The 21043-nt window shown below is 41.6% G+C and overlaps 1 protein-coding gene across 1 annotated transcript in view; it reads right to left on the reverse strand.

Moving 5' to 3' along the window:
• Nucleotides 1-21043, reverse strand: part of ITPR1 (inositol 1,4,5-trisphosphate receptor type 1) — a 353911-nt gene that overhangs the window by 220777 nt on the left and 112091 nt on the right. Inside the window, exon 5 of the mRNA NM_001435139.1 lies at nucleotides 1047-1162. Within this exon, the coding sequence (NP_001422068.1) occupies nucleotides 1047-1162 (116 nt within the window). The remainder of the gene's footprint in view (nucleotides 1-1046; nucleotides 1163-21043) is intronic.

Genomic DNA, 21043 nt, shown 5'->3' on the forward strand with positions numbered 1-21043 from the left:
CTTACTGGTCGCAAACCAGGTAGGCATGAGCCCCACGTGCTCACAGATACTGTATGTCCTTGATGATCATCGCCCGAGAAAGATTTTTAAAAATCCAGTTAGTAAATATTTGAGTGCCCCACGTGTTGTAGGCAAGAGGGAGAGGGATACAGACACAAATCTCTGTCCTTGTGTAGTTTACATTCTAATCAGTGTAGACAGCTAATAAATAAATTGGAAAGATGATGGGAAGTGACAAGCAGAAAAATAAAGCAGAATAGGAGGGTGTGGAATGGACTGAAATTCCAATAATACCACATTGGATATATGTCATATCTTTCTTCTTCACATTGCAAAGAAGTTCCACACAGATAAGCCTCACAGAAGAATTAGGTCATCTAGACACTAGAAGAATTATGTCATCATTTGACAGATGGAGAAACAGGCTCAGAGAGGCTCAAAAATTAGCTTATGGTCACACAGCACAGTGGCTGTGGAATGAGTATCTCTTTGATATGCCAACCAACAGACAAGATAAATACAATGATAGCAGCTAAAATCTACTGAGCACTTCTCATATGGCAGGCACTATTGACATTAACCTTTCATGGTTCATTTCATGTAATCCTCACAACAAACTCTTGATGTGGATATTATTATCATTCCCATTTTACACATGAGGTAACAGAGGCACAAAACAGCCAAGTAACTCAGTCACGATGACCAGTAGGTGAGAGGTGGAGCGAGCATTCAAATCTAGGCAGTTTGCTTGCTGAGCCTGTGCTCATAACCAGTATTCTACTCAAAGCCATTCTGAAAAGGAAATGGCTAAGAAAAAAGAAACGAAATGATCGAGAGAAGTAACTCTCAAGACATCTCAGGATGACCAAGCCCCACCTTTCCTTAGGATCACAGAGGATCTCTTATATCCCTTTATTAAAGAACATATGAAAGTCAGTATCCAGAGCTGAAGGGCTGCAAAACTCATCTTCTCAACCCATTCCACCCAGACAGAACCATATGGTGGCTCATGAGACCTCGCCACGGAGTCCCACCCCAGTACATACGTGCAATTTGTTGAGCAGCACTGCGTCTGTCGTGCTGTTGGCTCCTGGCTTAGCAGCTTTCCAGAACTGCTTCTGGGCAGAGTAGCGATTCATGGGACATAGTTTAAAGAGGCAATCTAGAAGTGAAACAAATAAGCAAAAAATTGTCACTGAGGATGTATGTATATACACTCAACCCATGGAAAAAACTTTATCCTTCTATTGCATTAAAGCATTATCAATTACATGTAAATATAAATGACAAGTTACAAAGCCCTTTTACAAACCTCTCCTTTGATGGTTAATTCTCATCACCATCATGTGAGAATAGAGATGAGGAAAATGAAACTTTTAGAAAGTCAACTGTTTGTTGTCACAAAGCCAATTAGTAGCATAGCTGGGACTCAGAGTCCAAATCCAGAAGTCTTGATGCTGCCCTCGAGTTAGCTCGTTTCCCTTATCATGAACAAATTTAAGGGCAATATTTTCACTATATGCAACAACAGCTGTTGTTGTTCAGTCACTAAGTCGTGTCCGACTCTTTGCGACCCCATAAACTGCAGCATGCCAGGCTTCCCTGTCCTTCACTCTCTCCCAGAGTTGCTCAAACTCATGTCCATTGAGTTGGTGGTGCCATCCAACCATCTCATCCTCTGTCACCCCCTTCTTCTCATGCCCTCAATCTTTCCCAGCATCAGGGTCTTTCCCAATAAGTCAGCTCTTTGCATCATATGCAATAACAGTATATACAAGCATTTCTGGATATAAATCCAACTCTCCTCAATTCAACAAAATTTTTTAGAAAAACAGAAGTTTATTAGGAAGCACTTCCCTGGGCGATGGTTTCTTGAGTGTTGTTTTAATTCTCTGGGGAGTAGGAAGAAAATAGACGAATTTGCCCTCAGACATTCTGTACCTTGTCCCTCTCTCTCAGTGCACGGTGATATGCTTCTGTTTAGGGTTGCCTGGGCTTGTGACTTTTTACGCTGTTTTATGTAGAAGATGGAGCTAGTGGTGAGGAACCCAACTGCCAATGCAGGAGATATGAGAGTTGCGGGTTCAATTCCTGGGTCAGGAAGATCCCCTGGAGAAGGAAATGGCAACCCATTCCATTGTCCATTTTGCCTGGACAATCCTATGGACAGAGGAGCCTGGTAGGGTACAGTCCATGGGGTCGCAAAGAGTCAGACACAACTGAAGCAACTTAGCACATACAGTAGAACTAACTCACAAAATGGACTAGTGGCTTCAAAAGATGCCTGCAGTGAAATAAAAACATCAAAGACAGGAGTAATGCAAAACCCACAAACCAGAAAAAGGAAAAAAAAATGATGATCTAAGAAGGCCTGAAAAAAGACACCCAGATATTAAAAATTGTTTTAAAATACTTAACATGTACTAACGCATATATATGGAATTTAGAAAGATGGTAACAATAACCCTGTATACGAGACAGCAAAAGAGACACGATGTATAGAACAGTCTTTTGGACTCTGTGGGAGAGGGAGAGGGTGGGATGATTTCGGAGAATGGCATTGAAACATGTATAATATCATATATGAAATGAGTCGCCAGTCCAGGTTCGATGCACGATACTGGATGCTTGGGGCTGGTGCACTGGGACGACCCAGAGGGATGGTATGGGGAGGGAGGAGGGAGGAGGGTTCAGGATGGGGAACACGTGTATACCTGTGGCAGATTCATGTTGATATATGGCAAAACCAATACAATATTGTAAAGTTAAAAAATAAAATAAAATACATTAAATAAATAAATAAGAAACTCTAAAAAATAAATAAATAAATAAAATACTTAACATGTTGCCTCTAATGATAAACTTTACTCAAAGCAATCAAATGCCTTAAGCATTCATATACCTGATAGTGTGCTAATCATGGTTAAGAGGACACTGCATTATTTTGTTTAATCATAATCTTTTTCGTTGTCTGTTTTCCTGCTTGTTTTTATAAAGTATACATTATTACAGTAACACATGTATATAACTTTTAAACACACATACATACACAAAGTTTAGGGATATTTTCATATAACATTTTTCACTGCGATACACTGTCAAAAACGTTTAGAAATAACTTCTAAAAAACTAATCTTAAAATTTATACTCACTCTCTAAAAATTCTACCATTTTATATAAAGGATTTTCAAATGGTATTTATAGAGTAAATTAATAATAAATTTGGAATTAACACCCAGATCTGGAAAAACTGTACTCAGAAAGTAGATCAGACCAAGCCTTTAAAGAAATTCAGTCTCCTAATGGTAGACTTATTCTTATCTGTCCACAGAAACATTTTCTGACAGGACAAGTAAATACCTAGTTACTGTCTTAGCCAAACAATGATCTCAAAGCGAGAAATACTCATTTGCTCTCAAGTACATAGACACTAAGTGTCTCTGCTCAGTCGTGTCCAACTCTTTGTGACCCCATGGACTGGAGCCCACCAGCCTCCTCTGTTCATGTGGAATTTCCCAGACAAGAACACTGGAGTGGGTTCCTTTTCCAGGGGATCTTCCAGGACTGAGGAGTGAACCCATGTCTCTTGTGTCTCCTTCATTGGCAAGTGGACTCTTTACCACTGCGCCACCTGGGAAGCCCGTAGACACTAAGACTTTCTTCTAATTCAGACCACCTTTCTTCTAGTTGGAATCAATGAACTCTTACTAAGTCCAGTACAAATACTTGACATCATTCAGAAAAAAACTGAAATCACATAACTGTAGAAATAGAAGGTACTTTCCTATTTCTACAAATCTCCTTCTTCATTACGCAGTCACAAGCAGTTATAAGGTAAATATAAAAGCCATCTTTATCAAGAATACAATTCATCTATTGAAAGTAATTGTTAGTGAACATGAAAGACGCTATCCAGGTCTTTACAGAACAAAGGGCAGGGGAGGAAACTGGTTTAAAAGATAGGACTGCTCTCTCCATCCCAATGAAAGTCACAGGTCATTGTTATGTACTCCATCAGTGGCAACTTCACAACATCACTGAAAGACAGTTTTTCTACCAGTTTGAACCATGTGAACTCTCCATTCGCCCTGAGAACAATCACATACAACCATGAGACCACTGGCCAGCGTTAAACGTCTTATCTCTGACACAGGATAGAGGGCGGCATATGTACTGGGCCACAGTGACTTCCTTGATAAGCGTATGACATCACACAAAAAAATTCGTAACATTTCAGTCACCAGTATTCATATTTGATATATGATTTACTTTATGGGTCAATTGAGGTTAACAATTTCAATTTTCATCAGTAAGAAGATACTGAGAAAATTGTTTTTTTCCTCTAAAACAATTCATATGATGATAGCTAAAGTATATGCATTACCACCCCCTCAATAATTTGGCTTAAGTTGGTTTGAGGATCAACCGGATCTATAATATCAAAGGATTAACATGCATTGGATAGAATCCTTTTACAACTGTTCATAGTACAGCCAAGTCAAGCACCCCACTTAACAAACCAATGGACTACCAATAGGCTCAAAATTTCAGATAATTTCCATTACCTAAGATGACAGTGTGAACTGAAGCACTGTCAATCCAATTAAAGTCTTGCTGTAACTTCCACAGCAACTATTTTTCTTGGATAAAACAGCACTGTACTGGGTTAAGCATTTTTACAACTAACCATCTATGTAAATATAAGCAACGCTCACACACTAGTAACAGAACCAAATTAGCCTTGCTGATTTTGTCCTGCCTTCCCAGTTGCTTAGCAACTGATTCGAAGTGAAAATTAAATTAAGCAATTCAAATGGGATGTTAAAGTAACCTTCTGAAATTCTGTGCTTCGGCGGCTCTGTATTGCCCTTTGCTATTTGGACGGCACAACAGGACAAAATTAAAGTTCTGCTGGATCTTAATACTGTGCTAAGTATAGAAATGCACAAATATAGGAAATCCAGTGCAAAAATTTTACCTGTTTGGGGGAAGCAAGTATGCATGTGTGTCTATATATGTGCATATACACACACATGCCCACCCTGCGCTTTGATTTCGCCCCAAAGAAATGTCACAAAGATCTTTTATGTGACAAGTGTTTTTTTCAGGTCTTTGAAGAATAAACTAAACTCAGCTTTCAAAAAAATTACTTTGGAATATTCCTAAGCTTTAGCAGATGCCACACTGGGCCGGCAAAGGAGAAGTTAGCTGAATGGAGGGACTGGGGTAAGTGTTAAAGGGCGCGTGGCCTGAAAGGGGGCCAGAGATGGTCCTCCATGGTTTAGACAGCATTCTAGAACTCAGCTGGAGGGAGAACACTCAACTGCTTCGCAGATGTGTTAACCGTGGCCTAAGGACTGTGGTGCTCGGCTGCGGAAGACAGGAGCAACAGGAGTCACATGTGTGCTTGGAGCCCACCTTAATGTAAGGGGTCCTGGGGTGGGGTGAGAAGGCAAAGCAGCCAACCTCGGAGGGAACACACATCAGAGACTTAGTGAGAAAATAAAGTCTGCCGGAAGAATACTTGAAAGCCAGTTCCTCGCTGTCCTCCACAACCTTGAACTCTAGAATGGAAGGTCCCTGATGGCAGACACGTGTATCTGTTCTGTAGGTGGGCCGCAGGGAGGCAATGCCTGTCCTACAAAAGCAGTGGGAAAGTAGCAAAGGACTTTAAGCAAAGAGGAACCTGGCTGATGTTTCTATGGGAGCTTTCTTCTTGATCATGGTGCCTACTAAGAAAGGGAAGGCTGGGATGGGGTGGATTTAGAGGAGAACAGAAGTCAAGAATCTTCTTTTGGCTATGGTTGGTTTGAGACGCGTATGAGACAACCAAGCTGAAATGTTCAGAGGGCTGTCTGTCAACTGAAAATACAGGACAGCCAGTAATTTAAGGGGGTGGGGGCAGAAGAGAAGGAAGGATGGGGTGCCAGAGAGAAAAGAGGAGAATCAAGGAAATCAGTACAACAAATACGATGCAGTGACCCACCCTGGCTCGGGAGATGTAACTAAACCTAGAGAATATGTTAACTGAGGCTTACAAAGGCTTGAACTTGATTCAAAACTAGTTTTCAGAGGACAGAATAAAGACTTTCCCTCTCCTTTTCCCCTTCCCCCAACAAAACCCCAAAACAGTGAAAATTAAAAACAAAAAAATGCAAGTTCATCTCCTAAGAATCTTAGGTACATCTTCCCAAGTTGGAATAAATGAACATGGAAAGAATATGGATGGGTGGAACTGATCGATGGAGGGATCCTCTTTCCATCTTCGTTTATATATTCAATACCTTTTAATAACCTATAATGGAGAAGAATCTAAAAAAGAATGTGTGTGTATCTCTGAATCACTTTGTCATACACTTGAAACTAACAAAACATTGTATATCAATCATACTTCAATATTTTTTAAAAAAATCTAGTATGTCTTTAGCTCAACAGTGAACAACACTTACAGTCATAAGAAGCTAACACTAGATATAAATTTAGCCAAAAGATGTGATATAACCTTACCTAGAGGATGGAGGGTGCACAGGGAGGTGTCAGAAGCCACCCTCATCTATAATAACAGGGTGTGAACAGGTGATATTTAAAAGAGATTAATCTACAGGCATTAAGAGACACATATCATCCAGAAATACAGTGGTAAATACCAAAAGAAAATGTCAACATGTTTTAAGTTGTTGCCTCTACAAAGTGGGAAGGCGTGAGGTGCCAGACATAGGAGTGTTATTTTTATTCTGCACTTTATCAATATTTGACTTTTTTGGTTCAATTCACATAAAATTAACTGGCTTCAAGTGAACAATTTTGCAGCATTCCATGCATTCCCAATGTTGTACAATCGCCACTTCTAAGTTTTGAGACATTTTAATCACTCCCAAGAGGAAAACCTGTATCTATGAAGCAATTCCTCCTCCAACCCATGCACCCATGAAAGTCTTTAACTTTTATAAATGACCTTTTAATACTAAAGCACTGTTCAATATCATACTGAGATATCATTTTACACTACAGGGTGACAAAAAGCAATATATAATCTAATATATAATCCAGCAACTCTCTGCCAGACAAAACATTTCTGAGAAATCTCTCCTAGGCCACCAGATCTCGCACTTCAGTATGTGGAAGGATTCTCTAGGAAAAAGAGCCATGAGAAGTCACATCTTCTCTTGAGCTCACTGGCCTGAAAGAAATATTAAACTCGTGCTCACAGGTCATCAGTGATAACCAATGACACAGCCCTTCCACCCTGCCGTGACGTCAGGAACTAAGAAATGCACTTTAGTTGAATGCTCAGGAAGAAGAAATGAGTTTGCTAAAGACCGAACCAACCCCTGCTGCAATCTGTCCTCCAGTTTGCCAAGCATCCATTTCACTATCTCTTACCCTACCTCCTGGCTGATGTGGTGGCAGTTAACTGGGCAAACAGGCCCTTATTGCAAAGAATCTGAGCTCTTGTAACCCACCTCACTGATCAAAGAGACAAATAGTCAACAAGTTATTTTTTTAAAAAAACTCTTCATTCAGCCAGCATACATAAATATAATTTTATATAGGGAGAAATCAAGGGTAAATTTACATGAATTCAAGAAAATTTTTAAGTGTTAATCATACGTATCTTCTTTTGAAAAAGGTTAAGAGGCAACAGAATAAACATTTCAGAGGGCACCGAAGATGTGATCAACAAAGAGAAAGTGGAATGTTAATTTCCCACCAAGGGAGTTAAGAGTCCAAAGAAGCAATGAAAGGGGAAAACAAAAATCACTGGGTGTTAAGGATTTTCCCAACTCGACTTATGAGACCAGCAGTTTCACGACAGTAGACCTTGTCTGACTTCTGTATCATCCTGTCTCAAGTGTACTCAGTAAATTCAGGATCAATGAATGAATGACTGGACACTCAAGGTGGAAGAACAGTCTTCAGTGGCAGTTCACAAAAGGAAAACCCCTTACTTCCAACAAAAGCCTTCCACAAACAAGTAATTAAGTCCACTTCACTTAAAGAGGAAACCAGCACAGCACGCTGCTGTGTCTGTTGCATGCGAACCACATTTCCCAAGCCGGGACAGAAGAAGCTCTTTGAAGTCTGGTGACATTTTCCAAATGGAACTGCCAAATCAACCTTCCATTACTTGTCTGCAGAAAACAGACACTGTTCCTGAGGGACAAAGGGCAACAAGGTAATTTTTTCCCACGTAAGTGACCAGATGCTTTTTTAGACTGAGGACACCCACGGTTGCTATCCTGTAAACTTTATCATCTTTCCTGGTTGCAGAACCAGCATCCATAAACACATTAAAAAAACCAGAAATGTAGGGAGACACTTCCCTTTTTGACCTCTTTGGCTTGGCCAATTTAATTTGCTTTTTATTGGAGTATAACTGCTTTACAATGTTGTGTTACTTTCTGCTGAACAACAGAGTGAATCAGTCATATGTATATATATATCACCTCCCTACCACACCACCCATCTAGGTCATCATTGAACTTGGCCAATTCAATTTTGACTCACCTTTTTGCAAGGATTATTGAATATAGATCAACTTTAACCCAGAGAAGAAAAGTAAAAAATTAATGGGGAAGGCAAGGCCGCTTCCCATTGTGGCTGACAGAAGGGGCCAGCGATCCCTTCCAGGAAACACAGAAAGCTGTCTTCACTTAGACAGCTATGGCCTCTGTCCTGGCCTCTGCACCTGGACAGACGGATACGAAGTCCCACTGCAAGTTAAAGACTGCTTGTGGGAGCAGGGCCAGATGTCTGGGGAAGTGTCAAGAGCCTGCTTCTCTTAGCACCTCAGTCTGGTTCTCTGTTGCCCTATTTACTCTGCGAGTGATCAATATTCTCCCAATAACTTCCTCTGTGGCTTAGGTTAGTCAGTTTCTGTTGTTTGCAACTAAAAGTGTGAGCTGACCCATTGAGTAATGAAACATATTGCACTCTGCTGGTGATAGAAATAAACAAATGCCAACAAAAATAAGAGACAAGGAATCTGGGAAGCAGGATTCCAGCCCTGGCTCCACCACTCACTAGCTAAGCAGCCATGGCCAGGTTACTTAAGCTCTCTGTGTCCACAGGTCTTCCTCTAGAAAACAGATCATCTCCAAGGACCACCGAGCTCGAAGACCTGCTCTAGTCTCTGGAAGCTTACAGATCACGTCAGACAAGTCACAGAAAGCCCAATATGGAAGCACTGAGCTGTGCATTGGTCTGGAAACTGGACGACTCGGTTTAAACAGCTCTATTATATGTTAGTTGTATGACCCTGGGGGAAATTAGCTCATCTCTTGCCTATAAAAGGGCAATAATCACAATGGGTAACACAAACTAACCTAAAAGATTAACTATTTCACTTAAAGCACTTAGTACAGATTATGGCACAGAGTAAACAAATATTAGCTGCTAAGACAGAATGGATAAACACATGACATCTTCACACAAAACTGCAATGCTGGATGGTTATGCTGCAGTAGAAACAAGTATGTTACACGGAACAACATGGATGTACTTTACAAACTTTATTTGGAGTGAAAAAAACCAAGGCAAAAAGAATCCATTTATACTGAATGAATCCACTCACATGACGTTCAACAAGAGGCAAAATTTACCAAGAGCTAGACAGAATAGCAGTCACATTTTGAGGGGGGTATTTCTGGGGTGCCCTTTGGAGAAGGGGCACTTTCTGGGGTGCTGGAGATGTTCTACCTCAATGTGGATGAGGGTCATGGGGGTTCAGTTGGATTTAAAAATTGAGCAGCGCTGAGATTTAAGATTTGTGCATCTCTGTGCGTGTGTAGTGTGTGTGTGTGTGTGTAATACCTTAAGGGGAAAAAAAATGAAGTAGTAGCTGTTCTCACAATAAGGAGGATGGTCTTGCTGATAATAGAAAACCAAACTTTTCCTTCATGTAAAAGGTTAACAATAGTGTCTGACTTCCGTGGCTGCGAAAACATGCTTTGTTTTGCCAGGGTTGGGGCTGGGTATTTGCTGGTACATAATGGAGAGGAGGAAGGGCGGAAGGGAGATGACATCACTGGTTCCCCAAAGGGCCTCCGTTATTTGTTCACTGCAGGACACTCTGGGCACGGAGGGCAGTGAGCATTCCCTGGCCCCAAGCCTGATGACCAGGGGGACTCGGACTGAGGAGGGTTTTTCCCCACTGATGCCCTTCTCTATTCATATGGTTTTAAACCATTAATAGGAAGCAGTTGAAAAATGCAATCTGTAATGAAGGGCCATGATGACACTTGCTTCAAAATAATTGGGGAAAGGGAGCTGGGAGGAGAGAGATGACATGAGATGAACCATGAATTGTTAACAGTAAAGGTGTGTAGAGGGTACATGGTGGTTCATCATATTATTATTCTCTCAATTTGTATATGTACTTTACAATTTTTATAATAAAAGACCTTTTTGTATATTCAAAATCATCTATGAACTTTATTTTCAAGTGTGAACCTTCTACAAAAATCCATCAAATATTCACCAAGTTCAAAACAAGGCTACTTTTAAGGAGAGAGAAGAAACAAAGGGAAAAAAGAAGGGAAAGAGGGAGGGACAGAGAAAGAGAGGAGAAAAGAAAAAAGGAAGGAAGGGGGAAGGAGAAAAGCCTGTTATACATGGAATCTGGTGTAATTTGTAAATCTATCTGAAAACCAGTATATTTTGGAAATGAGTAAACAGCTGGATGGACTTGTCAAAAAGTTAAGAAATGCACAAACAGAGAGGACGCCCAGCTCTATGTTAGATATATGAATAAACAAAATTGGGGACTTTGGGTTAAAAACCTTGCTGTGTAGAACTCTACATGCTCAGTCTCTCTCAAGGAAAACGCAATCTCACAGCGCACAGCCCTGGCTATTTCAAAAATTATAGCACATGTGAACCTCTGAGGATATGTCACATCTACAAAGCGCATTCAGAAGGTCTTAGACATCTAGCCTGAAAGATTTACAGAAGCTATTGGGTTGGTCATTCCAAGAGCCTCCTGGAAAAATACGTTTGCTATCAGAAATTTCCATAACACGAAGACAGTGTACACTGTTTCTCCTAAGTCTGATTTCTACTTCACTCAACAAACATTTCTTAAGCCTCTGTGTACTGGAAAACCTGGTCCCCGAGGGTCCTCAGGAAGACAGAAGAGCCAGCAGGTAACTGCAGGGTGTCTGAAGCATCTACTGCTCGGGCCAGTGGGCAAGACAGGAAGAGGGATGGATGATGTAGGAAGAGTGAGAAGGTGGAGAAATCTGTAATGTATAATCACATCACCCCCAGAATTATCCTGCTTTTCCACGAAGTGGGTCAGACTTCCTGATCAGGACCATCGTCTAGAAGAGAAAGGCTAATACCGCCAGCCTGCCGGCCTTCCTCCTGCCCCTACTCGGGGAAGAAGGCCATCGACCTTTGACCTCACGTGCGCCCTTCCCTCCCATGCTCTCCATGTGGTGTTCAAGGCACCCTTAGCCGATTGAGCAAAGCTGTCACTGCTGGCTTGCATTCATTTCTCCACAGAGAGGCAAGAAGGCAAGTGGACACCAACAACCAACGGAAGACACAGCCCCATTCGCTTACTCTGTTCCTTTACTGTCCTGGTCTCCACTGCAGACCTAGTGACCCCACTCTGGGTCCCTCTGTGCTTCCAACCCAGGGTTCCCCAACCAGCCCCTTCCCTGCAACAGATGGACCACTCCCTACATATATATATTAAAAAAAAATTTTTTTTTTTACGTACTAAAGCATACCCACAGTGAAGAGACTGCTTCCAAAGAGACCCTTTCACTCACCCTTATTCAGTGAAAAGGAACTAAATAAACAAATCAAGAGCCATTCAAAGATGTCATATATTTAACCTAGATACAGAAAAAAAAAAAAAAAAACCTACTGTCTTCATTTATATCATGACTTATGTTTTCTTTATTTATATTTTTAATCCTAGCAAACACAGCCTACCATCAAACAGCCTTTTAAGTCAAAATATCTCAAAAAAAAAAAATGACTGTTGAGCTTTTTCTCTCCTCCAGAACACCTGCCTGAAAGACACAACACATTTCCATGCAAAATAGTGACTTATTAGAGCAGCAATTCTCCAGGGAGTCACCTCAAAAATGACACCTCCCTTCAAAATGATCACACCAGGGTTTCTGAGCACCAGTCCTGACACTCTGGGAATCATCTCTAATTCTCTGTGGGGAGAACCCTGGCAGCAGCCGGGGTCTCTATATTCCAGGTATCATAGCACACCATCTTCCAGGTCTTACAGTCAAGAATGCTTCCCCCCACACCTCGAGAACCACAGGATTAAACCTTCCTCTCCCTTATTCTTAAGAATCAATGTGCTCAAATGACCCAAATTGACAAAATGGACAAAGTAGGTGGTGGGGAGGGAAGCATTCCAGACTCTTACCATGTCTCAAAACCACCTTCTTTGTTTGCTGCATACGAAACTCTACTTGATGGCTAGAGCTCTCTTTCTAAAACTGACTTGGAGGGGGAGGCATTGGAATTGACATATGTACACTACTGATCCTTGGAAGGAAAGTTATGACCAATCTAGACAGCATATTCAAAAGCAGAGATATTACTTTGTCAACAAAGGTCCGTCTAGTCAAGGCTATGGTTTTTCCAGTAGTCATGTACGGATGTGAGAGTTGGACTATGAAGAAAGCTGAGCGCTGAAGAATTGATGCTTCTGAACTGTGGTGTTGGAGAAGACTCTTAAGAGTCCCTTGGACTGCAAGGAGATCCAACCAGTCCATCCTAAAGGAGATCAGTCCTGGGTGTTCATTGGAAGGACTGATGTTGAAGTTGAAACTCCAATACTTTGGCCACCTGATGCAAAGAGATGACTCACTGGAAAAGACCCTGAAGCTGGGAAAGATTGAGGGCAGGAGAAGAAGGGGACAACAGAGGAGGAGATGGTTGGATGGCATCACCGACTCAATGGACAGGAGTCTGGGTGGACTCCAGGAGTTGGTGATGGACATGGAGGCCTGGCGTGTTGTGGTTCATTGGGTCGCAAAGAGCTGGACATGGCTGAGAGACTGAACTGAACACTATTGATGGTGGTGGTTTAGTTGCCAAGTTGAGTCCGACTACTGTGACCTTGTGGACTGTCTTCTGTCCATGGGATTTCTCCAAGCAAGAATACTAGAACGGGTTGCCATTTCCTTCTCCAGGGATTCCTCCTGACCCAGGGACCAAACCCAGGTCTCCTGCATTGCAGGTGGATTTTTTACCGACTGAGCCACCAGGGAATTCTCCACACACTACTGATACTATGTATAGAATAGATAACTAATGAGAATCTACTCATCGTAGCTCAGGGAAGTCTACTCAGTGCTCTGTGGTGACCTAAATGGGAAGGAAATCCAAAAATGGTGGGGATATATGTATACATAAGGCTGATTCACTTTGCTGTACAGTAGAAATTAATACAACATTGTAGGTTTGGAGCCTAGGAATTCCTATTTTTAACTATGTGATTCTTCTTTGTGATTCTTCTCCAAGTGATTCTTCTGTTTTTTTATTGCAGTATAGTTTATTTACAATGTTGTGTTAATTTCAAGTGTACAGCAGAGTGATTCAATTATACATACATATATATATATATATATATAAAACACATGTGTATCTTTTCCAGATTCTTTTCCTTTATAGGTTATTACAAGATGTCCCCTGTGCTATACATGTAGGTCCTTGCTTTTTATTTTATATATAGCAATATGTACCTGCTAATCTCAAAGTCCTAATTTATCCCTCCCCCTCCTTTCCCCGTTGGTAATTATAAATTTGTGTTCCATGTCTGTGAGTGTATTTCTGTTTTGTAAGTAAGTTCGCTTGCATCATTTTTTAGGCTTCACATATAAATGACACCATATAATATTTGCCTTTGCTTGACTTACTTCCATAGTAAAGAATGAAATAATGCCATTTGCAACAATATGGATGGACCAAGAGATTATCCCACTATGTGAAATCAGCCAGGTGATTCTAATGTGATTTGTCCCCAGCTGTACCCTGGGAAACACCAACGCACAGAATAAACTAATTCTCAAAGCAGCATTTTTCAAACATTGATATGAAGACCAATCATCTGTTGTTGACATGCAGGCACTGATTGAGTGGATGTGGGGAGGGGTCTGAGAAGCTCCTGGCCTGGCAACTGCTCTGAGTGGCAACATTCTAAGAGACTGAAGTCACTGCCAGCTGCTTGGACTCCCCAGTCCTACCAGTACAGCCTTCAGGGTGTTTGGCAAGCAAAGCGTTCAGATGCCTCAGATGTCAGTGTGGTAGAAGGACATCAGCCAAGGATGGGTGGTCCCTCGCTTGGCCCATCCAGCTCTCCAGTTTGATTTCTTTAAAATGCTCCTCCACCAACACCCAGCTCTCACCCTTCCAAAACACAGTTCTCACAAACATGCACCATATGTCACTCTTCTGTATTTTTATCAAGTTGTTCTCTCTGCCTGAAACTGTATTCCCAGGTCACCAACTGCGTCAGCACCATGGCCATTTTCTGACTAGCCTACTCTTCATCCCTCATGCTTTCAGCTCACCTCAAAGGGCCCAAGTCCCTAGAGAGGCTTCCCTGTTCCCCCTCCTACCCCCACACCATGATGCTGTCATTGCTCCTTCCTCCAGGATCCCAAACAATGTTTTCTCCCTTCAGTTCAGTTGCTCAGTCGTGTCCAACTCTTTGTGACCCCACTGACTACAGCACACTAGGCTTCCCTGTCCATCACCAATTCCTGAAGCCTATTCAAATTCATGTCCATTGTGTTGGTGATGCCATCCAACCATCTCATTCTCCGTCGTCCCCTTCTCCTACCCTTATGACTTGTGTCACAGGTGCATGGAACATTAAAGACTCATCTATTCAGTGGGAAAAATTATTCCCTCTGTCCCTAGATATTGAAAAAAAAAAAAAAAAAAGACTTCCCTGGTTGTCCAGTGGTTAAGAATACGCCTGCCAGTGCAGGGGACATGGGTTCAATCCCTGGTCCAGGAAGATTCCACATGCTGCGGGGCAACTAAGCCCATGTGCCACAACTACAGATCCAGTATGCTCTAGAGCCCGTGTTCTGCAACAAGAGAAGCCACCACAGCGAGAAGCCTGTGTACTGCAATTAGAGAGTAGCCCCCACTGACCGCAACTAGAGAAAGCCCGTGTACAGCAATGAAGACCCAGTGCAGCCAAAAATGATAAATTACATTTAAATAAATTACATTTAAAAAAACAGCAAGACATAGACAATTACCAGTTGCCAACAGTACCAATTCAGAAATTCAAAGTATCTAAACACTTATAATGATCAAAGCTGCCAGTATTATTTCAAGCCAAGTTTTTCACTTACACCCCCATCCTTCCCACTGTATCCCCATCACGCCCACTTCACTTTCCGGTCCCTCCGTGGTGGATGCAGGGGATTTGGACAGAGACGAAGGACAAGGAGAGCAGAAGAGTCCCTCCTTGGCTGGAAGAATCAAGCTGGCTTCACATCCCAGCCCTGCACGATCGACAGATATGTAGAGCTGCTTCTTCCATGAGCACTTTCTCTTAGATTTTTATTTGTAAATAATTGCAAGCTTACATAAAAGTTGCAAGAGTAATAACACGCAGACTACTCTTTACCCAAAGTCACCTACTGTTAACATTTCATCCATGTGCTTTATCATTCATGTTCTCTCTGTATGTACACATATAATATTTCATATGTATGGTATATATTGTACCTGTGACATACTTTCCTGCGCTACTTGGAAGTTACATATACTATTGCCCTTTGAAATTTATTTCAGTGTCCATTTCCTAAGAAGAAGGATATTTTCTAACATGATTACAGCTCAATTATCAACTGCAGTAAATTTAACATTGATCCTGTACTTTCACCTCATCTATGGTCCACGCTTCCTTTTTGTCATTTGGCCCAATAATGTCCTGTTCAGCACTTCCTGACCCAGTCCAGGGTCCAGTTTAGGACCAGGGATTGCCTTTAGTTGTGATGTGACTACAGCTGTTCTTCACTTTCTATGATCATGACATTTTTCAAAAACACAATTCTCCACTTTAAAAAATAGAGTATTCCTCAATAGGTGTTTGTCTGATGTTCCTCAAGATTCAACTCTAGCTGGAGTTCTGCATAAGGGATGCTGTTGGCTTCGTAAGGCGACATCTGGCGACACATGGTATCCATCTGCTCTGGTTGGCACTTTAATAGGAACCTTGAAGATTAACCTGCCATTGCTTGACATCCCTCCTCTGTATTCCCTCCTCAGGGGGAAAAGCATCTCCTCAGGCAGTCACAACCCCTTTCCAGCCACTGAAGACCCAACCCATCAACCCTCCCTTCTCCTCCATGGAGCCCCTTTCTGGCTCAGACAACACCCAAATCAGCTCCCCCCAACACACAAAACACATGTCACCCTTATGTGCCCAATGGAAAAATCACACCTTCTTTGCCCAGGGAAATGGATACCGATGTAGCAGAAATGCTCTTTTACTGTACTGTCAACAGAGCTAGACAGCCTCTTTCATCCCCTGCTGCTGCTGCTGCTAAGTCGCTTCAGTCGTGTCCGACTCTGTGCGACCCCATAGACGGCACCCCACCAGGCCCCGCCGTCCCTGGGATTCTCTAGGCAAGAACACTGGAGTGGGTTGCCATTTCCTCCTCCAATGCATGAAAGTGAAAAGTGAAAGTGAAGTCGTTCAGTCGTGTCCGACTCTTAGCGACCCCATGGACTGCAGCCTACCAGGCTCCTCTATCCATGGGATTTTCCAGGCAAGAGTACTGGAGTGGGGTGCCATTGCCTTCTCCCTTTCATCTGCATATATATATATTCCCTGGCTGGAATCAGCCACCCTCACCCTCTCCCCAAGCAGAGGAGACACACACCCAACTCTCCAAGTAATCGAGTTGTAACTTCTAATGCTTTTACAAAGGCTCTGACCCCTCAACAGGGATGCATTATCCTTTGTGTCCCAGTGCCTCAGCAGACTTCTGACTTGTCTATCTCCCTGACCTGCCTCCCACCTCCCCCTTCCATAACTCTGCAAATGCCTGCAAACAAAGGTCCAGGGGCTTATTCATCACTGTGTTCCAAACCGCCTGGCAGACACATACGCCTTCCACAACCACTGTTGGGTTATAATGCCCCTCCCATCTAGAACACACCTTCAAACACATTTGAAAACCGTCACCTGAAAAGTAGGTTTTGCCTTATTTTCATCTCCTTTCTTTTTTTTCCCATTTGTTTAGTCAACACTTGATACTTTATTATTTTATTTAGTATTTCTATTTTCTTTCATATGTTTTATTACCAGAAAGCTTGAATGTTTTATACCAATATGTATCCATTTTTAAAAGTCAAGATATCATTCATAGCCAACAAAATTTAGACTTTTAAAGTTCATGTGTGCTGTGCTAAGTCGTTTCAGTCATGTCCGACTCTGTGCAACGCCATGGACTGTAGCCAAGCTCCTCTGTCCAAGGGATTCTCTAGGCAAGAATACTAGAGTGGGTTGCCATGCCCTCCCCTCCAGGGGATCTTTCCGACCCAGAGATCGAACCCAGATCTCTTTATATCTCCCGCATTGGCAGGCATGTTCTTTACCACTAGTGCCACCTGGGAAGCCCCTTTAAAGTATACAGTTTAATTGTTGTTTTTGTTTTTTTAACTAATTCAGACTTGGTATAACCATCACCACTGTCTAATTCCAGAAACCTGTTAGCAGTCATTGTCCACTCTCCTCTCCCCTCAGGACCTAGCAGCTACTGGTCTACCTCTGTTTCTATGAATTTTGGACATTTCACATAAATGGAATCATAAAATACATGACCTTTTGTGATTAGCTTCTTTCACTTAGCATAATGTTTAGAAGGTTCATCCACATTGTGGCATCTATTAGTACTTCATTCCTTTTTCAGTTCAGTTCAGTTCCTCAGTCGTGTCTGACTCTTTGTGATCCCATGGACTGCAGCACGCCAGGCTTCCCTGTCCATCACCAATTCCCAGAGCCTACTCAAAACTCATGTCCATTATGTCGGTGATGCCATCCAACCATCTCCTCCTCTGTTGTCCCCTTCTCCTCCTGCCTTCAATCCCTCCCAGCATCAGGGTCTTTTCCAATGAGTCAGCTCTTTGCATCAGGTGGCCAAAGTATTGGAGTTTCAGCTTCAACATCAGTCCTTTCAATGAACACTCAGGACTGATCTCCTTTAGGATGGACTGGTTGTATCTCCTTGCAGTCCGAGGGAGTCTCAACAGTCTTCTCCAGCACCACGGTTCAAAAGCATCAATTCTTTGGCACTCAGCTTTCTTTATAGTCCAACTCTCACATCTGTACATGACTACTGGAAAAACCACAGCTTTGACTAGACGGACCTTTGCTGGTAAAGTCAACCTTTTTATGGTTGAATAATAGCCCACTGTGTGAATATATCACATTTTGTTCATCCATTCAGTTGATGGACATTTGAGCATTGCTACTTTTTAGCTATTATGAATAATGTTGCTAGAAACATTCAGGTATAAGTTTTTATGCACGTTTTTTTTTTTTTTTTTTTAACTTCTCTTGGGCATGTACTTAGGAGTGGAACTGCTGGCTATTATGGTAACTATATTCAACCTTTTGAGGAACCGCCAAGCTATTTCACAAAAGGGTTGTGTGATTTTACAGCCTCAGCTGTATGAGGGTCCCAGTTTCTCCTCATCCTCCCCAACACTTATTACTGTCCACCTTTTTTACTTTAGTCATACTAGTGGTTTCCGTTTGCACTTCTCTAATGACCGATGATACGAGCATCTTTCCATGTGCTAATTGGCCATTTGTGTATTTTCTTAAGAGAAATTTCTATTCAAATCCTTTGCCCATTTTCAAACTGGATTTGTTGCTATGTAGTTCTAAGAGTTTTTTTTTTTTTAATTGTGGAATTTTACGAGTTCCCAGATACTAGTCCTTAACAGAAAAATGATTTGCAAACATTCTCTCCCTTTCTGTGAGATGTCTCTTCACTTTCTTCATAATTTCCTTTGAAAGTTTTAAGTTCGATGACATCCACTTTACCTGTTCTTCATTTTGCTGCTTATGCTTTTGGTATTGCATCAAGTAACTTCTGCCTAATCCAAGTTTGTGAAGATTTACACCTACATTTTCTTCTAGGAGGTTCACAGTTTTGGCGCTTATATTTAGATCTTTGATTCATTTTGTATTAACTTTGTGTATGGTGTGAGGTAAGGGTCCAGTTTCATTCCTGTGTATCTGGGAATCCAGTTGTTCCATTACTACTTGCCGAAAAGATCATTTACCCCTTTTGTCTTGGTAACTATATTAAAAATCAACTGACTTACCAATCATGGGTTTCCTTCTCCTTTACCTCTAACAGGCAATTAATGTCCACCTAACACTTCCCACATTCAATTACCACCAATAAAAGGGAAGAAAAATATATTTATTAAAAAAAAAAGTTCTAGAAACACCAAGAAAGTCTACAAATATAATTAAAGACATTTGAAAATCTAAAATTAGCATCATTTCTCTGAAAGTTAAGCACACACACATATATAGGTTTCAAGAGATGTAGGTTCAATCCCTGGGTCAGGAAGATCCCCTAGAGTAGGAAATGGCAACCCACTGCAGACTGAAAAATTCCATGGGCAGAGGAGTCCATTGGGTCACAAAGAGTTGGACATGACTGAGTACACACACACAGACACATACACACACCAGCTATACTGCACTTTAGTATGGAAGAATGTGAGCCGAAATACTGGGCTGAAAACCCAACTTTTCAAATACAGGGAGAAGAAGGAAGGTCTTCAGAATGGGTCTTGCTGACATATAAGGCAGTGTGAGATTATATTCCCAGGCTATTTTCTTTACTGTCAATAACTTTTTAAACAATGGATATGACAACATACTTGGCGAAGTTAGCTTTGATGAAGTTCTCTTCCAGGAATAAACGCAACTTGTAACACTGAATGAATTTCTCCAAAGGCCACAAAATTATGATGTGGTTTCATGAGCTGTACCACCCAACCAAGAAATTGAGTGGGACTCTCATTTTTATTTCTCCACTCCTTTGTTGTGATGGCTACTGAGGTTCTGTTGAACTCATCTTTGGGGAGCAAAACAGTCTTAGGGTGACACACACAGAAGCTAGCTATTTTGATATTATCTTGACCTTTTTCCAAGGAATGTGTCCACCACCATTAACTTTATATGCCCAGAATACCAACTTTCACACCATAATCGCCACACTACAATTTTTGAACAGCCACAGACTATCATTTTACACAGGCAACATATAGTTGACAAATGCCAGGAAAGTGTTCTCAATTTAGAAGCCAAAAATTGAAGCTATTTCAACCCTTCTCAAAAAAAAACACAAAATAGGAAGGTCAGTAGAGAAGGCATTCTTTCTGAGCTCCAGCCTATCGACCTTCAAAGAGCCTACCTGAACATTCCCACAACAAGGCCACCCATAAGACCAAGTCTGGCTTCTCCTTAGAATCACAGATTTATGTAAGACCTCAGAAATCCTGGATGTCAGTCCAAATCTATGAGGGAGCATGATGAGTGGCCAGAAATTGGGGCCATGATGTCCAAAAATCTGCTTTAAATGGATAAACTGAGGTATGCAGTGGGACTGTGCTCAGCAGTGGAAAAAAAAAAAAGACCAGACTTTTGATAGAACCACAACATGAATGAATCTTAAGATAGGTGTGGTGCATGAAAAGAAGTTGGACAAGAGTACATGGTGTATGATGTCATTTAAACATCAAATGAAATTCTTGGAAATGCACACTAATCTACAGTGATGAAGCAGAGTTCCCTCAGGTAGGAGTTAGGGTGGGGTAAAGAAGGAGGGAACAGGGGCAGGATGAGACTTTTAGGGGTGGTTAATATCTTAATTTAGCGATGGTTTCATGGGTATACACATGTGTCCAAACTTATCAAATTATACATTTTTTAAATGTGGGGTTTATTTTCTGCCAATTACAACAGTAACATAAAAACTATACCCACCAGCTCACAATAGTGCATGCTGAT

This window comes from Bos taurus, chromosome 22, assembly GCF_002263795.3.
Source record: "Bos taurus isolate L1 Dominette 01449 registration number 42190680 breed Hereford chromosome 22, ARS-UCD2.0, whole genome shotgun sequence".
NCBI lineage: Eukaryota > Metazoa > Chordata > Mammalia > Artiodactyla > Bovidae > Bos > Bos taurus.